Source organism: Papaver somniferum, unplaced genomic scaffold, assembly GCF_003573695.1.
Source record: "Papaver somniferum cultivar HN1 unplaced genomic scaffold, ASM357369v1 unplaced-scaffold_75, whole genome shotgun sequence".
In the NCBI taxonomy this organism is placed as follows: Eukaryota; Viridiplantae; Streptophyta; class Magnoliopsida; order Ranunculales; family Papaveraceae; genus Papaver; species Papaver somniferum.
Window position 1 is genome coordinate 331,741 of NW_020650415.1, and position 23,060 is coordinate 354,800.

Below are 23,060 nucleotides of genomic sequence, written 5' to 3' on the forward strand. Positions count from 1 at the left end.
CCACTCTTCTAGGTTGGATGTCTAGAAACCTACAATTCTAGTCATATATATAGAGAACACAAACTCGGTCACCAAGTATTAGTCTCCAGCTAGGAAACTATGCTCTTTCCTAAATTCTATACCACCTAGATTAGGAAACCCACCCAATGTGGAAAAGGCCCAAAACAGGAAATCCACTTATTTCCTAACAGGTCTTTGGTACCATCCTAGTTATTCCTTGTATTTGATTAGAACTCGCAGTTCTTACTTGAGTAAATCAAATCAAGAAGAGAGATATAAACTCGTTGATATACTTTTAATTGATTGAGTCTTGTTGATTCTCTTAAAAGTATATTCGAGTTTGTCCATACAGATTGCTAAGCGAAATATTGGGTGGTATTGTTAGACCTCCGCTTTTTCAGAATTATAGATTATGTAGGAGGCGGTGGAGATATAGAACATGGAGAGAATATATAGAGATGATCATAAAATTAAGAGTCATGATGATAATCTTATGGGTTAAAGCTTGAACAAGATGTTGATGAAGGAAAATCTATGCTTTTTTTTTTTTGAATATATGATGATTATGGATTCGTGGTGATGATTTAGATATAAGGCATGATATGGCTTTCTTTGATCAAGGTATCTATTCTAAATGGTTTAATTATGTTCATATTGAATTGGGTAATGACTAGTAGATATGATAAATAGTATAGAATCAATCGAATATGAAAACCCATAATTCATGATTTTATGTGAAATTTATGCTTCTCTGCCCAATATGTATAGATGATTATAGATAACCTAGAGAGAGAATTTGACATAGATCTCTGAACATGAATTATAGTAAGTTTTGTGGTGATTCTGTACATGTTAAGTTTATTTTATTTCGTTAAGTAACGAGTGAGATGTCTATGATCGAAAACTAGTCAATGAAGCTGAAACCATGTGTTATCAGTCACGAGTTAGCATAAGTTTGGGTTACTCTTGATAGTTTAGGGTGAGAATCGAAAATTATTCAATAGGCAAAACTTGTAAAGGTCTATCCCTAGATGATGAGGAGACATCAAGTTCTCCATTTAGATTTAGAATAAGTAATCTAGAGAACCTCAAAGTGGAACACTCGAGCTGTTTTCAGGTGAATACTTATAAATATTTCGAAATTTTTAGATGATTGATTCAGACAGCTGACTCAGTTTACCCGTCTGACTTGGTTCGAGTCATCCCAGTTCACGGGTTGGGTTGGCGGGATGATTAGCAGGCCGGTCAGGATTCGTTCACGAATTTGGTTGGGCCAAACTACGGGCTACGGTTTGGGCCAGATTTTTTTTATTTTGGACTTTCGGACCCCTTGTGGTCTGAGTTAGCTTTTCATTCCTTCTGCAAAGTTGTAGGATTTTTCGAGGACTTTTTGATGGCATCCAATTTAAACCCATTTGGATAAGTAGATATTGATTTAAAACTATAACGCTAAATACCAGGTTATAGAACCATTATTAAAGCTAGAACCTTGTGTATCTTTTATTTTATGAAATCTTTCTTTACTCTGTAAAATAATACATTAATATATTCATACACTCGAGAGATTTCCATTTACATAATATCAGAGAGTTTGTATTTTTTATTAGCATTTATGTAATTATGATTCTTAAAATCGGTAATCTAGGTTTGATGCTTCAATTATGTTGTAATCTTATCAGCTAAGTAGGTGATTAGGTTGGGGCGTCACATGCTTTTTAGTCGGCATAATTAAGTCTCACTTTAAAATCAGAAATACTTAGACAAAAATAAAGCAATTAAAAATAAAATAGTGTCAGCACCTTTAAGGGCACAGGCAATCTCACAAATGGGAATGTAATGACTAAGGATTTGTTATTGAAACTTTTGAAATTGAATTTTATCGACCCTCCTATAATGGGGACAACTTAGGGTGGTCCAATTTTGGGACAAGATGTGGCACAATTTGAAGGGTGAAGAAGGGAATGATTCTAGCATTGAGATTGGTAGTGAGGTGGAAAGGGGAATGATTAAAGTTCAGGATTCATTGTCACAGATTTGGACTATAAAGTTTGTCCCAGCCTTAGAGTTTTCCGAATTTTGTTAGATCAACATATGTTAATTCGGCTTCTGGTTTCTTCATGTTTGCCACCTTTTCTGCCACATATATTTTAGCGTTGTCAATTATTGATTCAAACATTGTCTTTCTATCCTTCCTTAATCTCGTTCTTTCTCTCTAGTTTTTTGATGAAAAAAAAGATGGTTGAATGAATAAATGGGTAAATTAATACCGGCAAAAAGTATAACTATTTCCAAATAATCCAAATTTAATGTGTTTCTATGTTTGGATTCTTCTCTAACATTTTTAGGATCTTGGTAATTAATTAGGAAAATTGGGTGGTTTTCACCCTTATGTAACATGGGTGAATTACACTACAAAGCTTGCTATTTGTATTTACCTTATTGATATAAGAATGAGAGAAAAGTGATTGTTACATATAAAAAAATTATCTCTCTTTTTTTTCGCCGATTTGGTTTCTGATTTGGAATATGGTAAAAAAAAGAAAAATAATTTCAATATTAGGGACATAAAAAACATCCAATTAAAATGGCTACAAGACATCAATAAAAATGATATAATATTGGTAACCTTCACTAGATAAGTATGAGAAGGTCCCCATACATATTAGAGATAATTAAATCAAATGGAATGAAATAAATGGTTTTTACTAGCAGCTAGGAAAAGGCAGCTTATGACTCATATATTATCGTGACATGAAAGACAAAAATGATAGTTTAACTTGAAACATGAAAAGAAAATTTAGAAACAACTTGGTGGACTGTATACATCATGGGATATCTTGCACTCTCGCATGTTCACCAACATAAACTTAAGAGACGTAAGCAAAGCACGAAGCTCGCATTGAAGATGATGAATGTGAGCATCAAATTTAGAACAAACAACGTTTCAAGTGAATACCAAACTTCTTTAGAGGTAGTAAAACGATGAAATTGACGTAGAACACTAGGAGTAAGGGATGGTAATAACCAACTAAGAAGGATGTTCTCTTGTTTTTCCCAAGGCATAAATTGAGGATTAGGGGGATTTATTTTCAAGATTTGGTTGGGGACAAGGGTTTTCACTAGTAAGATGACCATCTAGATCGTAACCATGGAGATAAGGTAAAAATTGTGCACGTCACAAAGAGTAATTTGTGTTATCTAACTTTAAAGTAATAATATGGTGAGGTTGTGAGAATAGGGAAGACATATTATGTAAACTAAAAGAAGAATTATATGATGAAGAAGAAGAAATCAAAGACGAATTAGTAGTCATATAAGAAGATCGAAGAGGATGATACCAAGATAAGTTTACTTGGGCATACAATTCTAATGTAAGAAGAGAATAAGAGAATTAACTTAAAACATACTTTTATTATTGATCAAAATTTCTCACTATTAGACACCAAAGAGACCCGATATAAATACACTTGGTCATCAAGATAAGAGTATTCTCTAAGTTACGATTTCCTAATAGATGAGTATTACCAAAGAGAACAAAGTATCAATTGAGAAACTAATGTGTACAACTTTGGGATTCAAGTTACATATAAAACATTGAGTAAGATTTGATTGTTTTTCGAGTGATGTTTCTTGTAAAAACCAGTTACATAATGTCCAAAATATATATGAATCTTTTTTTTTTCTTTCTTGTTCAGTGATATTTTGGTTTTTTTTTTGTTAATATTATTTAAATGATGAATTATACTTTTGTTTTCACTTATTTGCTATTTCTCCATTGGTTTTCTGGTCATCATATTATACTTTTGGTTTTACATTAATCTAGTTATTTAAACATATGTTAGGTCCCTCGTAGATGTTAATTGTTTTGATTATAATGTTTTTAGGTAATAAACATATTATAACTAAAGACATAATATAAATCTATCTTCACCCAAAGATTACAATGGTCGGTATCTCCACCGGTGAAACATGGAAAGTGAGTAGATCTAGTTTGAAGAAGACCACAGAAGATATGACAAAGAAGTTGGAGGAGACAAGTAAGAGTAACGACAACAAATATAGACATATTGAAGTCAAAAAGGAAGAAAGAGACCCTCTCTTCATTGCTAATGTATGAGATTACTACTCAGGTTTAGCAAAGACCGGCTCCTCATGCTGGGTATATGCAAGAATTAATTGAATGATTACCACTCAGGTTCACCGTACTACTCTGTAGGTAGAAGTTAGTATGTAAACATGATGAGTAGAGAATATTATGATTGTTTTCGAAGGCATGTAACATACCATTGTTGATATTTTGATTCATCGTGAAATATGCAGTCATTAGAAACATATATCCCACAGAGGAAACTGGTCCATTGTGCTGATATTCCATGAAAGTTGGTATGTACCCATTGTGACACCATTTCGCTTCCGTTAACATCGCCATCACAGAATTGGCCAATTATATAAATAAGCCCCGCAAATTATTACCAAATTCTCTAAAAGAGTTTAATAGTATGAAAAAGGGAAAAGAAACAATCAATATATATGCACATTTACCGATTTGGTTAAGTGTCGTAAGATGTCAAATTGTTGCTCACTAAGTATCTCGAAAGCCATTTCATTGACGGTGTTTTGAAGGCCTAAGAAACATATCTTCATGTAATGTTGCAATTTATCCACTGTTTTGCAGTGCCACCTTCAAATAAATTTTTTTGTTTTAACATCATAGTAGTTTTGGCTAAGGTATGTACTATGTACGCAGTCGAAAATTGAGTACATACGGTTATACCTCTCAATAGTATTGGTAAATAATTCAAGTTCTTAAAATGATCCATAGACATCATAGATGTCATCAATTACTAGAGCAAAGCTTATGATTTTGGTGAGCCATTAATTCTCTGCTACGATAATATCGTGGCTCCCAAAAACACCTGGTATTTTCATATGTATGTTGCTTGAAGTAAATTTTGTTAAACCTTTTAAGCCTAGGCTTTAATTGTCTTTTCCATCATTAATGTAGCACATTTTAAAATAATATTTATTAACAGTTATCTTGTCAATAATTGTAAATTAAACACTTCAAAATTAAGTACTGCGTAGAGTCTATGATTAAGGAGTATAAATATTAAAGATGAAGTACAAAAGTAGGGACACAGTTACCTTGGCTTGGTTATCCTTAGATTTCTTACTTTGTTCGGTCTTCCGAATGCCACACTGATATATGGCTACTGTTTGGGGATATCTATATAATTAAAAAAGTTGACCATGTTTAACTAACTGGAACTTATCCAAAATAATGAATGAAACTGTGGTTGTATTTACATTATAAGCATTATTTGTCCAAACAATTTTTCTTTGTCAAAACTATACAAGATTAACGGAATAATTTTTCTTTTCTTTTCGGAAACTTCACTAAGAGAATTTATTGATTAAAAATAAAAATCACTAAAACACGGTGGAAAAAAAGAACTTTAATCTCAAAGAAACAGAGTAAAATGATAAACAAAGTAAAAGACTGAGAAAGAAAATTTGAAGAATACATGTCAGAATATGTCAACTTCAATTTTTGATATTGAATTGAGTAAGATTTGATTTTTTTTCTTCGAATGATTCTATCGGTGTGAAACCACAGACATAGTGTTTAAAATCATTTCTCTTTGCTTTCTTTTCCTTTTTTGGGTAGATTATATATATAACAAAATAAAATTATGTCTTTCGAATTTTTGGTGGGACCGTACTCATATACATGGTCCATGACATTTTGATAATTTTTTCTTAATACAAAAATAATATGATGAACCAATGGAGAAATTTGGATTTTACAATCGCACTCTCTCAGAGAGAATAATCCATTATGCAATAGGTTTAGTATTAATGACAAGACATGTTATATGCAGGATGTTGTGCTCCAATTCCATCTTCGTCTTCCTATATAAATAATGATGTTTTTGCAAAACATAGTATATTGATCAAATGGAGAAGAATCAAACAAGAACTGGTTCATCTCTTTTCACGTTTCCAAGAACATGCTTATGGAATCCTTTTAGCGAATTCTTGTTATTTTCATATAACTTTATATGGATCATGCAACTTTACCTCTTTTTATCTCTGCTTATAATAGTGATAATTAAGCAAAAGTAGTTTTATCTAGTACTAAAGAGGAACGGTAACAACAATTTTTGGTTATATATATGTTTGTCGAGGTCTTTGAAGGTTACCAATGAGGTTGACCATTTAAAAGTCGACAAACAACATGATCGAGTAGAAAACAGGATTGTGTTAGAAGGCATGTAATACACCATCCTCGGTATTCCAATTCTTCGTGAAATTAAAACGCAGTCATTAGAAATACGTATACAATAAATGAAACCAAGAAACTGATCCATTTTTTTGATATTCCACCTGCAAATTAAACTTTACAATTTTACATCAACAGAGTTTCAGTTGAGTTAAAAATTTGATAACATATGGATACAGTTATACCTCTCAATAGCATTAGTAACTAATTTGAGTTCCTCAGACGATCCACAAACATCATGGACGTCATCAGATATTAGAGAAAATTTTATAATTTTGGTGAGCCACTCTCTACGACGTTCATATCGTGGATCCCAGCAAAACCGAATACTTGATAAGAAGCACTCAGCTACTCGGTCTCTAGCAAAATTCAATTTCTTCACAATACTCAAGTTGTTCCACTAGTTGAACGAGAATGACATAGTAGTACAGGTAGTACATTAAGGCACTGCAATTTTTGGACCACATGTATTAAAAGTTGTACATAATAGTCGGCAGTCACCGTGCCTAAGTTCCATCTCATATTGAGCTTGAACCATGGTGAAATTATTCAATTCAAGGAGAATAGGATACACATATTCTTGAGACTCACATGTCTCGATGAAAAACCTAGCTTCTGATCTTGAACCTTCCGATGAATTTGTGTCTCTAAGGAGAAACGGATTTCTGTAGTAAGGTTAACATTAATATTGTCTTTGTCATTTCCATTGTGTAATAAATGTATTTTTGTGAAGAGTACGATTTCTCTTAGGATACTCTCCCCTTCAAAAAAAATATGGGTTAGTTCAATTAAGACTAATAAAACCTTAACCTCGAAGACTAATAAAAGATAAAAAAAATTAAAAGATAAAAGAAATGCAAGAAAAAAAAAGAGAGAAAGAATTAAAAAGAAAAATTGAGTTTCTTATCTTTGATTTATATTTCAGTTTTGTTATTTTCGATTGGGTAAAATTTTATCTTAGGATTCTTTGAATTGATTTATTTATTTAGGCCGGTAAAAGAAACACAAACAAAAAAGCCTTCTAGATATTTTCGGGGGTGATGAGATGTCTAAGCTTATATTGACAAACTTCTTACTTAAGATGAATTATAGGTTTAACGCTCGTATGCCGTGATTTGCTTGAAAATTAAATTGTTTGAGGATATCTTCGAATTTGATTGTAAAGAACATTCTTAACCCTAATTGACAAGTCAGAGCATTAGATATATAACAACCTTATATTATTAAAACTCTTACAAAGTTTAAATGTGTATCTTAAGAATTATGAGTCACTTGCTCATAAATCTTCTTTTCATTGAGTTACATTGGACATAAAAACTGATTTTAAATAATACAATTAAGTATATATGATTAACAAAATATGATAAAAACCTCGTTAAAATCCACTCATGTGTTAACTATGGAGGTACCAACTAAAGACTATGCTTCCCCGGTAACATAGGTTCTTTTTGAAGTTTTTCCTAAATCTCATTTGGGAATCCAAAACTTGTGGAAATAATTATAAATTTCTTAGGGACTTGTTGGAATTTAATCTGAATGTTTTGGGTTGACAATTCACTGGCGCATTTCTCACAAGTTTAATATCTATATTCCAAAAACATGTAACACTGGAAGATATAAGCCATAATGAAAAATGGTTGCAATTATTGAACACTCATAGTTTTTCATGAATTCTTTGTTTTAAATCAATATTGGGTAAGTGATGATCATTAAAAATCTTATGATATACTATGAGAAAAATTATCTCAAAAAATAAAGAGATTAATCTTGCCGATTACCTTCCATATAACCAAGATCTTCCTAATGACCCAAATCATTGACAATGTATCCCAAAATGAATGATCAGTACATATATCCAAAATAATGTCAATGTATCCTACAATGAATGTTTAGTATTATAAATTTGAGGGAGGATCCACTTATTCTTTTATTCTCGCACTACCTCACATTAGGATGATCCTTTATTTGAATAAAACCTAAACTGTAATAGATTTGAAGCCAATATCTGGGGATATGTTCCTTTACAAATCTCTATATTCCTATGAAAAATGAGCACGTTCAGAAACGTATAATAACATCATCTACTATTTTAAATATCAACTGTTAAAAGTCAACGAACTTTCAACCATTGAATTTATGGTTGGTAGATGACAAGAACTGGTGTTTCAGAACGCCTTTGTTTCAGTATATATACATAAAGCTTTGTAAGAGGAACATTCTACTCAAAAAAGATAAAGTCGTTCAAAGAGTGAGATATTGTAGAAATAGAAGTGTGAGTAGATCTTCCCTCTATAAATTTAGAATAAATATGACAGTTTATCATCATCGGATACAAGTTTTAAGCGCTCGTATCATATTAGAAGCTAACATTTTGAGGATACATTCCTCTAAAAAAGATCTACCAAAAATGAGAGCGTTTTGAGATAGTAAAACTCAAAATCTACCAATATCAATTTGAACACCGATTTTTAACCACTCATTATCAAAGTAGTATATAGTGATGTTACACGTCTCAGAATACTCTCGCTTTCCGTATGGAAGTATAGCTTTATAAAAAAAACACATCCCATAATATTTATTTCAAATCTGTTACTGTTTACGGCTTGGTTTTTATTCACAATAATAACGTCCAAAATATGAGGATACATCCCTCCTTCCTCTCCAAGCTTTGACTAATAAAATGGGCAAACAAGAAGTATTACCAAAACAAAAAAATGGGTAAGCAAGAAGCCAGGAAGTATTACCAAAACACAAAAACAAAAAAGCTTTTGTAAAAGAAACACTTGTTTCAAATCGGTTGCTGATACAACCCTCCCTCCTCTCCAAGTTTTGACTAATAAAAAAAAAGTTAACGTCAACAGCAGGGTTCGAACCTGCGCGGGCGAAGCCCAACAGATTTCAAGTCTGTCTCCTTAACCACTCGGACATATTGACTTTGCTGTTGCATCTGCTGAATGTTAAATTTTAAACTACTTAAAACTTGATACTGTACCACCACACCGGGGACTGCGCCACCATCGAAAATATGACACGTCTCACTCATTGTGGGACAAATGGACAAGGTGTCCTCCTCCCAAGAGGCCCAAGAAATGTTAGTCCTCCTCCTTAGACTCACAGGTGAAAAGACCACCACCAAATGGGCGGAGGATCAACACACAGCGGCGGTGGCGGAGGAAACAAAACCAATCCTGAATCATCATCTATGGATTCATCAAAAGTTACTTCTGTTGCTAAACAATTATCTAAACTTATTAGTACTGGTCACCGTTTCGATTCTCGCCAGTTCAATCTCTGTGTTTCCTTGGCTAGGTTGGAATTTCTTCTACTTTGCCCCCTAACTGTTTGTTTTTTTACTTCTTAGAATGTTCAATTTGACCCGTGATTATGTTTTTTTGAAATGCAGAGGTATTGATTATGCAATTGTGAATAATGAGATTCCAGATGGAGTTGATGAGTTACCATCACTTTTTAAACAGGTATGAAATCTTCAGTTTCTTAGTTTAGAAATGTCATTTGGTAAAGGGATTCTTACACTTTGTTTATGTCTAGGTTTATGAACATAATAAGAACGGGGTGTTACTTGAAGCAACTAGTATGATGCTGATGGCTTCATTGAAGGTAAATTTAATTGTGTGGGAATTCTTGAATGAAGTTGATAATTAGATAGTGCTGACATAATCATGTGTGGCTTTTAACTGCTAAGCAAGCAAGTAGGCATCATGCAATGCCATTTTGATCAATTTTGTGTACCACTACTCTTCGTGCTGCGGAACCTGCTTGTGCATTTTGTTGCAACAGGGTAATATAGACTTCGTGCATCACGATTTTTCTCCATAGTATGACATGTTATGCTCTTTTGGTATTAGTTTGATCATTGCATTTGTTTCTTTTTATGTACTGAGATGGGGTGATGATATGCATTTAGAAGCTCTGTAGGGTACAGAATGATGCAGGCAAGATAACAATCTTATCTTGGATAAAAATGATAATTCTTCTTGTCCTGATTTGGGCCATTTAGTTTATTTGGTACTCCTACAAACAGGAAGCTTTCTTAGCTAAATAATATTGGCAATGCCAATTTTTTCAAATTGTTTTATGAGTTACTGCATTTCATGTTTCATGAAAACTGTAAAGATTTCTTTGGATAGCCACAGTAGCTGTTCAAACTGTTTATCTTATATGGTATTCGCATTTCGTTCAGAGTGCTTGTCGGAGTGGATGGTTTCTGGCTAAAGATGCTGAGGAGCTTCTTAATTTTGCAAACGAGGTTTGTGAATTTTCTTAATCAATGTTGAGTCCGCATGAAGTTTTACACCTTACCTTTTAAAGAAACTATCTGACTTGTGGTCCCAAATTTCCAACCGTTTAGACGAAACTTTCATTTTGTTGCAAGTTGAAAATCTCCAGATTTTTCGTACATCATCTTCATTATTTGGCGGGGATCTTGACCCACCTTTGTATCCCCTACGTGTTTGCTATTTGTATATCATATCATAACTCAGTGTCAAAAGATTGCCTAACAATGTAACTTTCGAATAATTAGGTAAGTGTAAGCTTTTGCAATCCGCCGGATATTGTCATAGAACCAAGTAATCCTCCACCAGTAATCTCAAACATTATAAACAGGTATGAAGCTTCAGAAAACACCCTAACATTTTTGCTACAGTACTATTGTAGCTATTTTTTTTTTCAAATTCCTCCGAATTGTGCTGGTAGCAGCTCATAAACTATGCTGTCTCACTGTCTCATTAGCTATGTCAGCTTAGCAGGTCCCAGATAGTTTTTTTGTAACTTGAAATTCATTCTCTAGTGTTGTGAACTTTCCTCGAAATTGTATCATAGGCGTTATTGATTTATTAAGGGTTTAATTGTCGGCCAGCATACTGATTGCAGGCCTCATTTTTTTGTGCAGATTCTATCCTTGGATTAAGATGACGCGCATCTTCGCTTCCCTTGAAGTCAAGGTCTGTAGATACTTTTTCCGATGATTTAACAATTACTATTACACTATTATTTTTTGCTGACCAAAACGGTATATCTGCTTTGAAGGTGAATTACCAATAAGTTTTTGGTTTAGACATGTTTCGTTCCCCTTCTCTTACATAGATTCTTATATGGTGTTCTGGAAACCTCATTTTCTATATTTTGTGTGCCTGTAGCCTGGATATGGGGCTTATTTGCTTGATTTCCATGTCTTGAAAAATGAGGCTACTATACATGAAAAGTTTGTAAGTAGTTCACTATGTAATTGGTGCACAGAAATTATTTACTGAGCAGAATTGTTCATCTATCAAACTGCTTGACAATCCTCTGAAGTATTGGTGAAATATTTTCTGTACAGTTCACAGAACAGTACCAGATTGTCTCTGCTTCCGTACCTTACCCACTATTTACTGTACTAAACTTCTTTGTTGTTAAATAGCTCATTGAATGCTTGTTGTGTAGCGGTTATTTGTTGCTCAAACGGATAACGTAGATACATCTTCTTGCCTTATAACCCCGCAGCAAGCAAAGTACTAGCCACTTAGTCCTCAGCTCTTTCAATTTGTTTGAAATTTTCAAAACTTCTCTGATCATCCTCCTTTCCTGATATCTCTTTTTTTCCCTCTGCAGTTTCTTGTTAAATGGCAAGGGAATACGAAGAAGGATTATTAATTCATTGGTTCGTAATATACATGATGATATTCTTACTGCATGAATTTGTGTCAGCTATGCTTTCAGTGTAACAATGGATGGAAACAGAACCAGAGATTTACTTGTTAAATCTTTGATCAGGATAATCGGCCGCAGATCCCGACAAATGTGACGGCAATGGTTGAATATGGAACAAATCTCCTACAGGCTGTTGGAGACTTTAATGGTGTTTCTCTCTCTGGAAATAATTTTTCAGACACTCGGATACAATTTTGCTGGTTACTACAGATGGCAGATCAGTGACTGTTTGATCTGTTTTTTACAGGTAACTATACCATTATCGTTGCTTTTACGAGTGAGGCTTCTATTGATACTCCAGATCTACAACATTATGCACGACCACTTTCTGCTGTGAACAGTTTAGGTATCCAAATTTTGGTTGCTGCTATAGTTTTATTTGCACTTAGTTTGTCGTTTTATGAAGCTCTAAATGAACAATTAAATTGTTACTTTTACGTTTTTCAGATTCCGGGATAGTCAAAGGGGTGTCGCGTATATCACTTAATTGTCCAATAAGGTTTGCTAGGATTTCCTTCGCATTCACTTTCATATTTTCCGGCGTTCGAGATTTCTTTTTTCATACTGTTTTACTGGGTCAAATGAATTTATCATGCACTCAATTTCCCTATCCATTTACATTTGAATAATCTATTTATCGCTCTTCACGGTTTTAACAGCTCCCGACGAATATCTGTTCCAGCGAAGGGTCGACTCTGCGAGCACCAGCAGGTGAATCATTGCGTATTACTCCAAATTTCTTCGGCTCTTTCATGTTGTATCTTTATTTTAACTCATAGCTTATACTGCAGCAGTGCTTCGATTATGCAAATTATATTAAGATCAACTCAAGAAGACCCTCCTGGCGCTGCCCTCAGTGCAGTCAGTCAGTCTGCTACACAGACATATACATCGATCAACGTACGGTTGAAGTAAGTTTTTCTTCTTTACCTTTACATTGAAATGGTTATTATCTTTGGATGACCACATTTGGCAACGTCCCTTCGTATGTAGGTATTGGAAGGCGTAGGAGAGAATGTTTTGGATGTTATTATCTCAGCAGACGGATCCTGGAAACCTGTCAGGGAAACTGATGATCCTGCACATAAACAAGATAAAACCCTGGGGAAAGAAGGAGATGAGCCCAACCATTGCATACCTGAAAGATTATCAGAATCTGCCACAAATGTTGTGGAAGGAATTGACAAGAATATTGCAATGGATACTAGTGAAGCCGAAGATATAAATCCATTGGAAAACACTGTACATTCGAATGAGTCAATGGAATTTGATATTACTGAGATCCAAAATGAAGATACATTTTCTTTAGGATTTCTCTTCTCCAGTTCTTCTGCCACTAGCAATACAGTGACACCGAGCACAAGATTAAATCCATGTGCGATGGATCCTATTTTAGAGCCGTCTTCGACCAGTTTTACGCTGATTCGAATGCCAGATGATGCTGTTATCCCTACACACAATCGAGATCCATGGGATGTGTGTGGGACCTCTCAATCTTCAACTTATTTAAGCTGCAACTACCCAATTCCTGATAATTTATCACTGCAGTCATTAGGCTCATCAAGATTTTGGGATTTGGTAATGAACGGTGATACAGGACGACAGATACCTAGGAATATTACCAGAACCCAGATAGCTGTTCAGGCACTCCCTGACCAGTCTCTATTGATGCATTCTCGCGAACGAGCACAACCAAGCATTGCGGACTCTGGTGGTGCAACGGAAACCCTGCAGCAACGGTTTTCAAGTTCGAATATGGATGTGAATTCTGCTTCAGACATGTCTCCAACTCCACCTGGCTTTCCGCCGATGACACAGGTTTGAGATCTACCTATTATGAGAATTTAGTTGCCCTGTTCCAGTCAATAGTATTCACACATGTTAGAATAGTATGGGTAAATTCAGTCATCTCAATTTGTATTCTATTGAGATAAATTAGGAACCTATAAGAAGGTGCTGGTGTTTCCCTCCCTCGTGTGATTTCACTATTTGTCACAAATTGATTTTTTTTTTTCATTTCCTCGCCGCTTCTTGATATATTTCTCTTCTTCTAAATTCCTTACTTTTCAGAACTGGGTTCCCCGGTCTCACTTCCCTAGTCAGCCACCAGTTCAACAGACTGTTGGTCTTCCTGCACCTAGCCGATTTCTCGGTTCCTACCAAAATGACGTCAGGATATCGTCGAGTCAGACAAGTGAAGACCTCCATAACCTTCAGCCATCTCCAGGCACAAGAGTCTCCCAAATGGCGAGTCCACCTATAATGGCTAGAGCGCCCCCTCATTTATCCCGTATGCAAGGTCGGAAGGGAAGATCACCCTCCGATGTGGCTTCCCTACCAAAAGGCAAACATTCTGTCATGATGTCTCAGCAGCCTGCCCAGAGTGAAAGAATACTACCTCTTGTACCATTTCAGCTTCAGCCTAGAAGAGGATCATCTTCCCTTATGGCTGGTGGTGGGCATAAATCTTTAATTGGAGAACAAAGAGAAGGAAACGTTGAGGCAGAAAATCCAGATTTTACAAGTGTTAGTAAGTCATCAAAAGTGACCCCAGATCAAAACTGGCGGCCGTCAGGAAGAATGCGAGGCAGCTTATCAGGCCGGTCGTATTCTGGTGCTCTTAGCCAGTACATAATTCGACCAACCCAGGTAACATCTTCATCCACCATCAAAGATCCACCGGTAAATCCATCCTCAACTTTTAGTGGCAGTACTGGTGTGGCTAAAATACCCTCGCACATCGGCAACAATTCTGACACGCATGCACCTACTTCGGCAAACCAACTGATGCATGTATATCCAGAAGTATGTGTTGAACTGGAGGTGGGTAGCAGTAAATCTGAGCAATAAAATACTGATGGTCTTCGAGGTATTAAAATACAGAACCATCCCACCCAAGTCCAAGCAGAGAAGGAAAATAGAAGATGAAGCAGCAGAAGCAGAATTGGGGGTTGGCAACAATGAATCTAAACAAGACAAAATCGATGGGGTTGACTACAATGAATCTAAACAATGCAAAACTGATGGGGTTGGAGAACTTAAAAGGAAGAAGCATCTAACCCAAGTCCAAGCAGACGAGGAAGTCGAAAATGAAACAGCAGAACCATGCAGGATGTTCATGGATGGTAAGCATGGGGAAAGGTTATTTCGTCTAATATGAATCATTATTTTAATTGATCGTGTTGCACATTAACCTATCTAAATATTTCAGCAGGGTAAGCATGCTATGGATATTAAGTCTTTATAGAGTAGTATTTAGATTAAAAACTGAGTATTTTCGATCTAACGTTGCGTCCGTTACCGTCTCATGACTCTTACGTCACACACCAAACATTGATTATTTAAAAAGAACAGATCCAGCGGTGTATCTGTTTTTGACGTTTCCATGTTGTTGGCATGAAAGAAAGTTCTCGAAAATATATACTTACCAACGAAAGAGTGAACAGTGAAAACATTCTACAATATAGTCTAGTGTCATCGATTTCTCTAATTTGTATGTGGATGTTGATTCACTAATTTCATAATTCCAAAGACAAATGAGCCCACCTCTTTTTCCTCGTTCTTCAGATGATGAAGCTGAGCGGAAAAAGAAGAAAAACACAATAGCTGAAGGGCAGATTGAGCCAGGATCGAGTTGGCAGCCAGGCTTAAGTGCTGAACAGCTCAATAAAACTAGTGGCAATATCGAACAAGTCATTCCTGCAGCCCAGCCTGAGAGTTCAGTCACGTCGCTGGAGAACATTAGTCGTGATCCAAAGGAGGTTTGTATATCCGATTACACTTTTGCACATGCGTGATAATGCTCCTGGATTTACCCTTTTTCGCAAGGTTTCACTACGGAGGGGATCGTCTTGCCAAACTTTGATACTGGTATCCTCTTTTTTTCTGGGTGCAGGTGGAAAGTGTACTTGGTGAAAGAACCTTCTCTGGGAAGTTCAACTCAGAGAGTGATGTTAAGGTAGTTTATTTGTTTGTTGTTACCAGTTTTCATAGTAAAATCGTGATTGCTTAAGTATCTAACTGAAGGCCATTAATCTTTAAATTGGAAAACCAAATTGCATCCATCATTACTTTGTGGAAATGAGAGAGATTCTGTCCTGCCCATCTAGGGAAATATTAGATCAATAAATCCTCTCAAAAGATTCTTATTCGTCTTCAAAATAGAAGCCAAATAGGTTTGATTCCAGTATTGTTACTTTCCCTGTTAAGTTACCTTACTTTTTGAAATGCCTTTGCAGGTAACGCTCTCAGCAACAAAAAATTTCCGGGAACGTTTTGTATGTGGGGCTTGTGGTCAGGTTTGTGGATTTTTCCACCAGTTTGCTTGTTCACGAAACTTGCGTTATTTATCGTTCTGTATTTGACATCTCAACTTCTTCTCCGACTAGGAGGGACACATGCATTTTCCAACCGTAGGCTTGTTTAGGAAAATTACGTAATTTTTTTGTTCTGTATTTGAGATCTCAACTTGTTATCGAACTAGGAGGGACACATGAGGACCAACAAGAACTGTCCTAGGTATGGAAAAGATTCAGAGCCACAGTTAAAGCCTACCAACAATTCTAACATGCGTTCACCTACTTTGGCCGATCAACCGATGCAAGTAGATCATCCAGAAGAATGCGGGGAAGCTGAGGCGGGCAACTATGAATCTAAACAAGGCCAAACTGATGGGGTTGGAGAACTTAAAATGCAGAAGCATCTAACCCAAGTCCAAGCAGATGAGGAGGTCGAAAATGAAACGGCAGAACCGTGCAGGATGCTCATGGATGGTAAGCATGGGGAAAGGTTATTTTGTCTAATATTTTTCGTTATTTTATTTGATTGCAGTGCACGTTAGCCTATCTAAATATTTCAACAGTAATGTATGCTACGGATATTAAGTCTTAAAGAGTATTATTTGGATTAGCAACTAGGTATTTTCGATCTAACGTTGCATTTGTTACCGTCTCATGACTCTTAGTCACACACCAAAACACAGCAAACATTGCTATTCATCCAGAGGTGTATCTGTTTTTGACCCTTTCATGTTGTTGGCATGAAAGAAAGTTGTATATATATTTATCGACGAAAGAGTTAGTAGTGAAAACAATCTACAATCCAGTCAAATGTCATTGATTTCTCTCATTTGTATTTGGATGTTGATTCACTAATTTACATAATTCCAAAGACAAACGCCCACCTCTTTTTCCTTGCTGTTCTTCAGATGATGAGGCTGAGCAGAAAAAGAAGAAAAACACAATAGCTGAAGGGCGGGTTGAGTCAGGATCGAGTCGGCAGCCAGGCTCAAGTGCTGAACAGCTCAATAAAGCTAATGGCAATATCGAACAAGTCATTCCTACGGCCCAGCCTGATAGTTCAGTCACGTTACTGGAGAACTTAAGTCGTGATCCAAGGAGGTTTGTATATCCTATTACACTTACGCATATGCGTGATAATGCTCCTGGATTTACTCTTTTTCGCAAAGTTTCACCCTGCAGGGGATCGTCTTGACAAACTTTTGATACAGTTATCCTCGTTTTTTCTGGGTGCAGGTGGAAAGTGTACTTGGTGAAAGAACCTTCTCTGGCAACTTCAATTCAAAGAGTGATGTTAAGGTAGTTTATTTGTTTGTTGTTATCAGTTTTCATAGTAAAATGTCGATGGCTTAATTATCTTACGAGAAGTCATTAATCCCTAAATTGGAAAACCAAATTGCATCCGTCATTACTTTGTGAAAATGACAGTACGAGATTCTCTCCTAAACTGATTAAGTTACATTACTTTTTGAAATCCTTTTGCAGGTAATGCACTCTGCAACAAAAAATGTACGGGAACGTTTTGTATGCGGGGCTTGTGGTCAGGTTTGTGGATTTCGCCACCAGCTTGTTTGTTCAGGAAGGTTACGTAATTTATCCTTCTGTATTTGACATCTCAACTTCTTCTCTCACTAGGAGGGACACATGAAGACCAACATGAATTGTCCTAGGTTCTTCCAAGATTTTGTATGTGGGACATGTGGTCAGGTGTGTCATCTTGCCAAATTTTAACCGTTCAGTAAAATTAGACCATGTGTCTGTTCTGTATTTGATATCTCAACTTCTTCTCGGATTAGGAGGGACACATGAAGACCAGCAGGAACTGTCCTAGGTACGGAGAAGATTTTGTATGCAGCGCATGTGGTGAGGTTTGTGCATTCAGCTAGAAGTTTTCTTGTTTAAGAAAATACATAGTTTGCCAGTCATGTATTTGACATCTCAACTTCTTGGACTAGGTGGGTCACATGAAGTCCAGCAAGAACTGTCCTAGGTGTGTGAAAGATGCAGATGCACAGGTTGAAAGCTCTGGCGCGGAAAGGATATCCGGGAAACGTAAGAGTCGCAATTCCACTGCCCCAGTAAAGAGAAATCTGAGTGTAAATTGTATAAAAGATATGCAAGAAATTGTAAAAAGATACATCAATGGAAGAAGACAGTTTAATGCAAGTAGAAATGTTGATAAATAAAGACATGCTCTCATGGTACCAGGGCACCAAGGTCAAGAACCCCTTTGCTTTTCGAAAATGATTAACTTCCCGCGGGTTAGATCCCGCAGGCCATCCCGAGGTGGGATTGTGAGAGAGAGAGAGGGAGGGTGGGTCCCATCCTTAACCCACCACCTGCAAATCCGCCAGGTGACAAGGGATCTTCCCTTTTCTCTCTTGCAGTGAGTATATTACTTCCGTTTGTTTTTCCCGTATGTCCAGATTGTTTTTTCCCGTATGTCCAGATTGTTTCCCGAGATTGCACACTTTTTTTATCAGTTTTCTCTGCACCAGACCGGGATTTCCGTTTAAAAAATAAAAAATTCTTTAAAAAATTCATAAGAATATTCAAATTCATTTGGGAAATGTAAGTTACACATGAAACGAGACAATAAGTTACAAAAAAAAATAGACCGGTTTCTTCTATAAGTTACACATGAAACCAGACTATTATTTTAAAATGGAGGGAGTAATTAATAGCGAGGTATTGAAAGCATGAAACATTTTCAAGAAGCGATGTGTATGTCGAAACATGAAACGTCGCTTCATGGTTGATGTTTGAAGTGGATGTTTTTTTAGAAATAAATTAGTGGTAACTAGTAATTATAAATTTATTAGGGAGATAATAATTATATAATTTTATATAAATCTAATTTTTATCAAAAACAAAGCGTGTGTACGCTTCACATGACCGCTTCGAAGCGAAATACTGAAATTTGAAGCGAAGCATACGCTCTGAAGCGTGAAGCGTACGCTTCATGAAAGATGCACTTCACATGACCGCTTCGGAGCGAAATGCTGAATTTTTAAGCGAAGCGGACGCTTTTAAAAACCATAGTTAATAGGTTCCAAGTCACGGCCAAGTGACTTTAAATGACAATTCCAAATAAGCCTGTCGAGTACAAAATCTTCCACCACCAACTTTATTTATTTTATTTTTATATCCTAGACTAGTGGCCCCTAGACTACATCCAAACTCTTTAAATTGGAGTGGATTTTAGCAATTACAGGGTTCGAACTCTTACCTCCACCACCAACTTAGCTTTCAAAATGCGTATAAACCAATATCACAAAAAAAAATCGGAATCCTCCTCGTATAATAAATAATGAAATTGCAAGTTTTGGATCTCTTTTTTGTTTTTTATCTAGAGTGGGGTATAATAATAATTAGTTGAAAATTTTGGATCTTCTTTTGTTTGCTTTTTAACTAGAGTGGGGCCTGGGTGAATTATTTGGGGCATATATCTATTATTTGGTGTATTTCTGCGTATAGATTTGCATTCTTGCTAAAGGGGAAGCGACTGAAATGTTTAAAAAGAGTCAGAAGGAAATTAGGAAAGGTGATATATTTTCTTTAAACAATCAAATATTTGGTGTATTTCTGCGTATAGATTTTCTATCTGTCCGCTCTGTTTATAGATATATTTTTTTCCTTTAAACAATCAAATATACCTTTTATTTTTTATAATCATAAAATCATTGATTTGTCTTCTGACACAAACTAAAGTTCTCCATAGATGGTCGTCGGTAGACAAGAAAACCCGAAAAACGCTTTCCCACGTTTCCCATCTTTTTTCTTTGAAAACCCTAATTTCTTTGATGGTTTTTCAATTTGCTCTAGGCTAACCTAGGATTACCGGCCCTAGAGACTCACCTAGGAATGCAAATGTTTAGATTTATGTGACACTAGTTTAATTCATGAGATTATCCTTCTCTTCTGCTCGATTGATTTCATTTTAGGAAGACCCAAGATCTGCTGCTTTGATTGCTTCTACTTTTCCTAGAGATTTGACCTTATTTGATTGATCTATCAATCCATCAACAACTGAAGGAGATGTCCCAAGATCCGCAGTGCTTCCGTGTTTTTTATGAATCTGCAACAACCGTCTAATGCTACTGCTATTCTTGGATAGTCTATCAACATACCTTCACATAATTACCAATATTTTCAAGGTTAAGGTAAATTGATTATGTCGTTTCTCGGATAGATTTTAATGCTGCCATCGTCATGCTGCTAGATTGTTCCTTCTTAGTGATCGATTTATTCTGATCTTAGCTTCAACCATATGTTAGGAAAAATTAATTCAAGACGAAACCCCAGTTTCACACAGGACATACTCAATGTTTTTGTGCTGGTACCAATTTTTGACATCCAATTGAAATCTGGTAATCAACAACATTTTCTTAATCGTCGGTTGAGGAATTTGGATTGGAACCTTCTTGCTAGTACATCACCACCAAGTTGTTTTTTTCTTTAATTGTACTTCCTAGTTTCAATCTGGTCTTCTTCATTTTCTTAATCGTCCGTTGAGGAATTTGGATTGGAACCTTCTTGCTAGTACATCCCCACCAAGTTGTTTTTTTCTTTAATTGTACTTTTTATTTACAAGTATCGTCCTGTTTGAAAATACGAGGGTCTAACAATCACACCCAACAATTCGTTTGGCAATATAAGAGGACTTACTCAAATATACTTTCTAGAGAATTAACTAGACAGTCAGACTTAATCTAGAGAAAAGTATATGCAAGAGTTTATATCTCTATCTCTCTATTCAATCCGCAATCAACAAATAAAAATCTGCGAGCCCGATTGTTTATGGGTGAAAACTGTTTCTACTGGTTTTGGTAAATTTGAGTGTGTGTGGATGAGAAACGAATCTAAACCCTAAACAAATGCACTTCACGGGAGTACTTTAGATTCGAGAGATCAATCTGTACAATTGTGGCCTAAACCAAGAAATGACCGTTCTAGACTTGCTTCGGTCACAAAGTGAAGGAAATGGGGTTGATCTTAGGGAGGGAAACGAAGAAGGTGTTGAGATTATGAAGATGTTGGCTATTTATGACTTGTATCATAATGTTGAACTGGCTTGCACAATGTAAGCTATCAGTTATGGGTGTTTTCTGAATATGGTGTTAACAACAACTTGGTTTTTCTGTTCGTTGTTGAAATAGGTCGAAAACCTATTTATACAAGTCATTTGGGCGCAATCCTCATCTCGTAGGAAGTGGAGAAGGTTAAGTAGTCGAGTAGTGGGACCGCGTATGGGTGGTGATCGTCACACGATCACTCCTTCACCCACTGCTTTCACCGATGTTAACAGTTCGTCTTTCCTGACACATTCTCGTAATGGGCATGTTGCACGCTGCATGTTGTAAACCGCCAGGCCAATACCCCAGTAAGTATACCCCAGTTTGCGACATGTTTGATGTCTCGAGTAAGTGGGTCAAGTCGTTGGACTTGCCGCAATGAATAGCATATGGTGCTATTGGGTGAAACAACTAAGTTGTTTATAATGCTGACATAAAATATTGTAGGTGTTCGATGCATGTGAAGCATCGCTTTTAAACAAGCAGCTCGAGACAATCAAACATGCATGAAGCATCGTTGTCTTAGAGCTTATCAAATAAGTCGCGGATTAAGCGTCTTAAAATGGAAGCACGCTAGACCACCTTTGGGTAATCATTTAAAGGCCGCCTGGATGAGCCACCACTTGCTCGATTGCTCTCTATGACAGAGTGGCGAACTGTGATCATCGTGGTACCTTGCTGTTCGCCTAATATTTAATCCAAGTTGTCCGACCAAGCTGGGGAAGTTGAACGGACAAGATGGTTTGCGGCATATGTTTGCCACCGTTGGTAAAATTTAGGTTTTAGGGACGTGCGAACATCCCTTCTTTGGCCGATCAAATCCAAGAACTGGTTTCTAATTTGAACGGACCGATCTGGCATGCGTGGAAACGAGCCGCCAGCGTGCATGCCTACACCTCTCGATCCCTCAAAAATTGGATCTAGGCCACTCGATTCGGACGGCGAAGGTGAGTGGCCACGATCAATTTGCGATTGCCGCAAAGAGTGAATTAGGGTTTTGAACAGCTACAACCACTCTAGTTCGGTCGAGAAACTAGATGATCCATTGACCTCCCTCAGGTAAGTCGATCGAATATGGATGGAGTTGGGCCGGCGGTGGACTCGTGTGCACCTTCCTGATGGTCCAAAACGCGATCTAAGTCATCCAAATAGGCTGGCTAAGTTGGATGGTCGTGATCGATTTAAGATGCTAGTGTACTTCCGCGACCCAAATTAAGGTTTAGAAGCATCACGTCTACCATAGTTTGGGAAAACGTTTTAATGCCCTATGGCTTTGCTGTGGGTAAACCGATCGAGTAGGGGGAAAGCTAGGCTTCCGGTGTGCATGTAACTAACCACCCATGGAGTAATCCAAGCCGTCCAACCAGGATGGCGAAGTTGGATGGCTGTGATGCTTTTAAGACTGTTTTGGACAGTCTATGCTCGTTCGAGCTCATTCCCAAACAGCGCGACCACCCTACTTAGGGTTGGCGTTTCACAGTACTGAGATGTGTATATGAGAGGTACGATCGGTTGGGGAATTAGCGGGCCCGCTGACGGTCATCATGATGGTTGCCTATTTCTGCCAAGGTTTGACTAGGCTTGTTGAATTGCGCGGACAAATTGTGTGTCCGTGATCATTTTTGAGACTGACACGGACAGTCTAGATTTTCATTAAGGAAATTAAACATGTTTTATAGAGCTGTCTTTAAT

At 36.6% G+C, this 23,060-nt stretch overlaps 2 protein-coding genes and 1 non-coding gene across 9 annotated transcripts; 2 read left to right on the forward strand and 1 right to left on the reverse strand.

Annotated features, from left to right (window-relative positions):
• Positions 1–9,135: 9,135 nt before the first annotated feature.
• Positions 9,136–9,217, reverse strand: TRNAS-UGA. Its single transcript has one exon. It is a non-coding gene; the product is annotated as a tRNA-Ser (tRNA).
• Positions 9,218–9,380: 163 nt separating this feature from the next.
• Positions 9,381–14,863, forward strand: LOC113344266 (E4 SUMO-protein ligase PIAL2-like). Of its 4 annotated transcripts, none has more exons than XM_026588272.1 (16): positions 9,381–9,592; positions 9,687–9,759; positions 9,833–9,901; positions 10,485–10,550; positions 10,827–10,909; positions 11,196–11,247; positions 11,443–11,511; positions 11,729–11,796; positions 11,897–11,945; positions 12,059–12,143; positions 12,243–12,341; positions 12,443–12,494; positions 12,655–12,706; positions 12,787–12,906; positions 12,989–13,813; positions 14,066–14,863. In XM_026588272.1, the coding sequence occupies exons 1-16, from the start codon at positions 9,420–9,422 to the stop codon at positions 14,843–14,845; spliced, it is 2,715 nt and encodes a 904-aa protein (XP_026444057.1). In that variant the 5' UTR covers positions 9,381–9,419; the 3' UTR covers positions 14,846–14,863. The 4 variants fall into 4 exon arrangements, with proteins under 4 accessions (XP_026444057.1, XP_026444058.1, XP_026444059.1 ...); XM_026588273.1 differs by having other exon boundaries at positions 12,790–12,906; XM_026588274.1 differs by lacking the exon at positions 11,443–11,511.
• LOC113344269 (transcription initiation factor TFIID subunit 1-like) lies at positions 14,850–18,500 on the forward strand. 4 transcript variants are annotated; one of them, XM_026588276.1, is made up of 11 exons: positions 14,850–15,120; positions 15,563–15,756; positions 15,891–15,953; positions 16,234–16,293; positions 16,479–16,767; positions 17,202–17,394; positions 17,530–17,592; positions 17,779–17,838; positions 17,929–18,000; positions 18,090–18,161; positions 18,249–18,429. In XM_026588276.1, the coding sequence occupies exons 1-8, from the start codon at positions 14,853–14,855 to the stop codon at positions 17,780–17,782; spliced, it is 1,134 nt and encodes a 377-aa protein (XP_026444061.1). In that variant the 5' UTR covers positions 14,850–14,852; the 3' UTR covers positions 17,783–17,838; positions 17,929–18,000; positions 18,090–18,161; positions 18,249–18,429. The 4 variants fall into 4 exon arrangements, with proteins under 4 accessions (XP_026444061.1, XP_026444062.1, XP_026444063.1 ...); XM_026588277.1 differs by having other exon boundaries at positions 18,090–18,156; positions 18,249–18,363; XM_026588278.1 differs by lacking the exon at positions 16,234–16,293.
• The last annotated feature ends 4,560 nt before the right edge of the window (positions 18,501–23,060 follow it).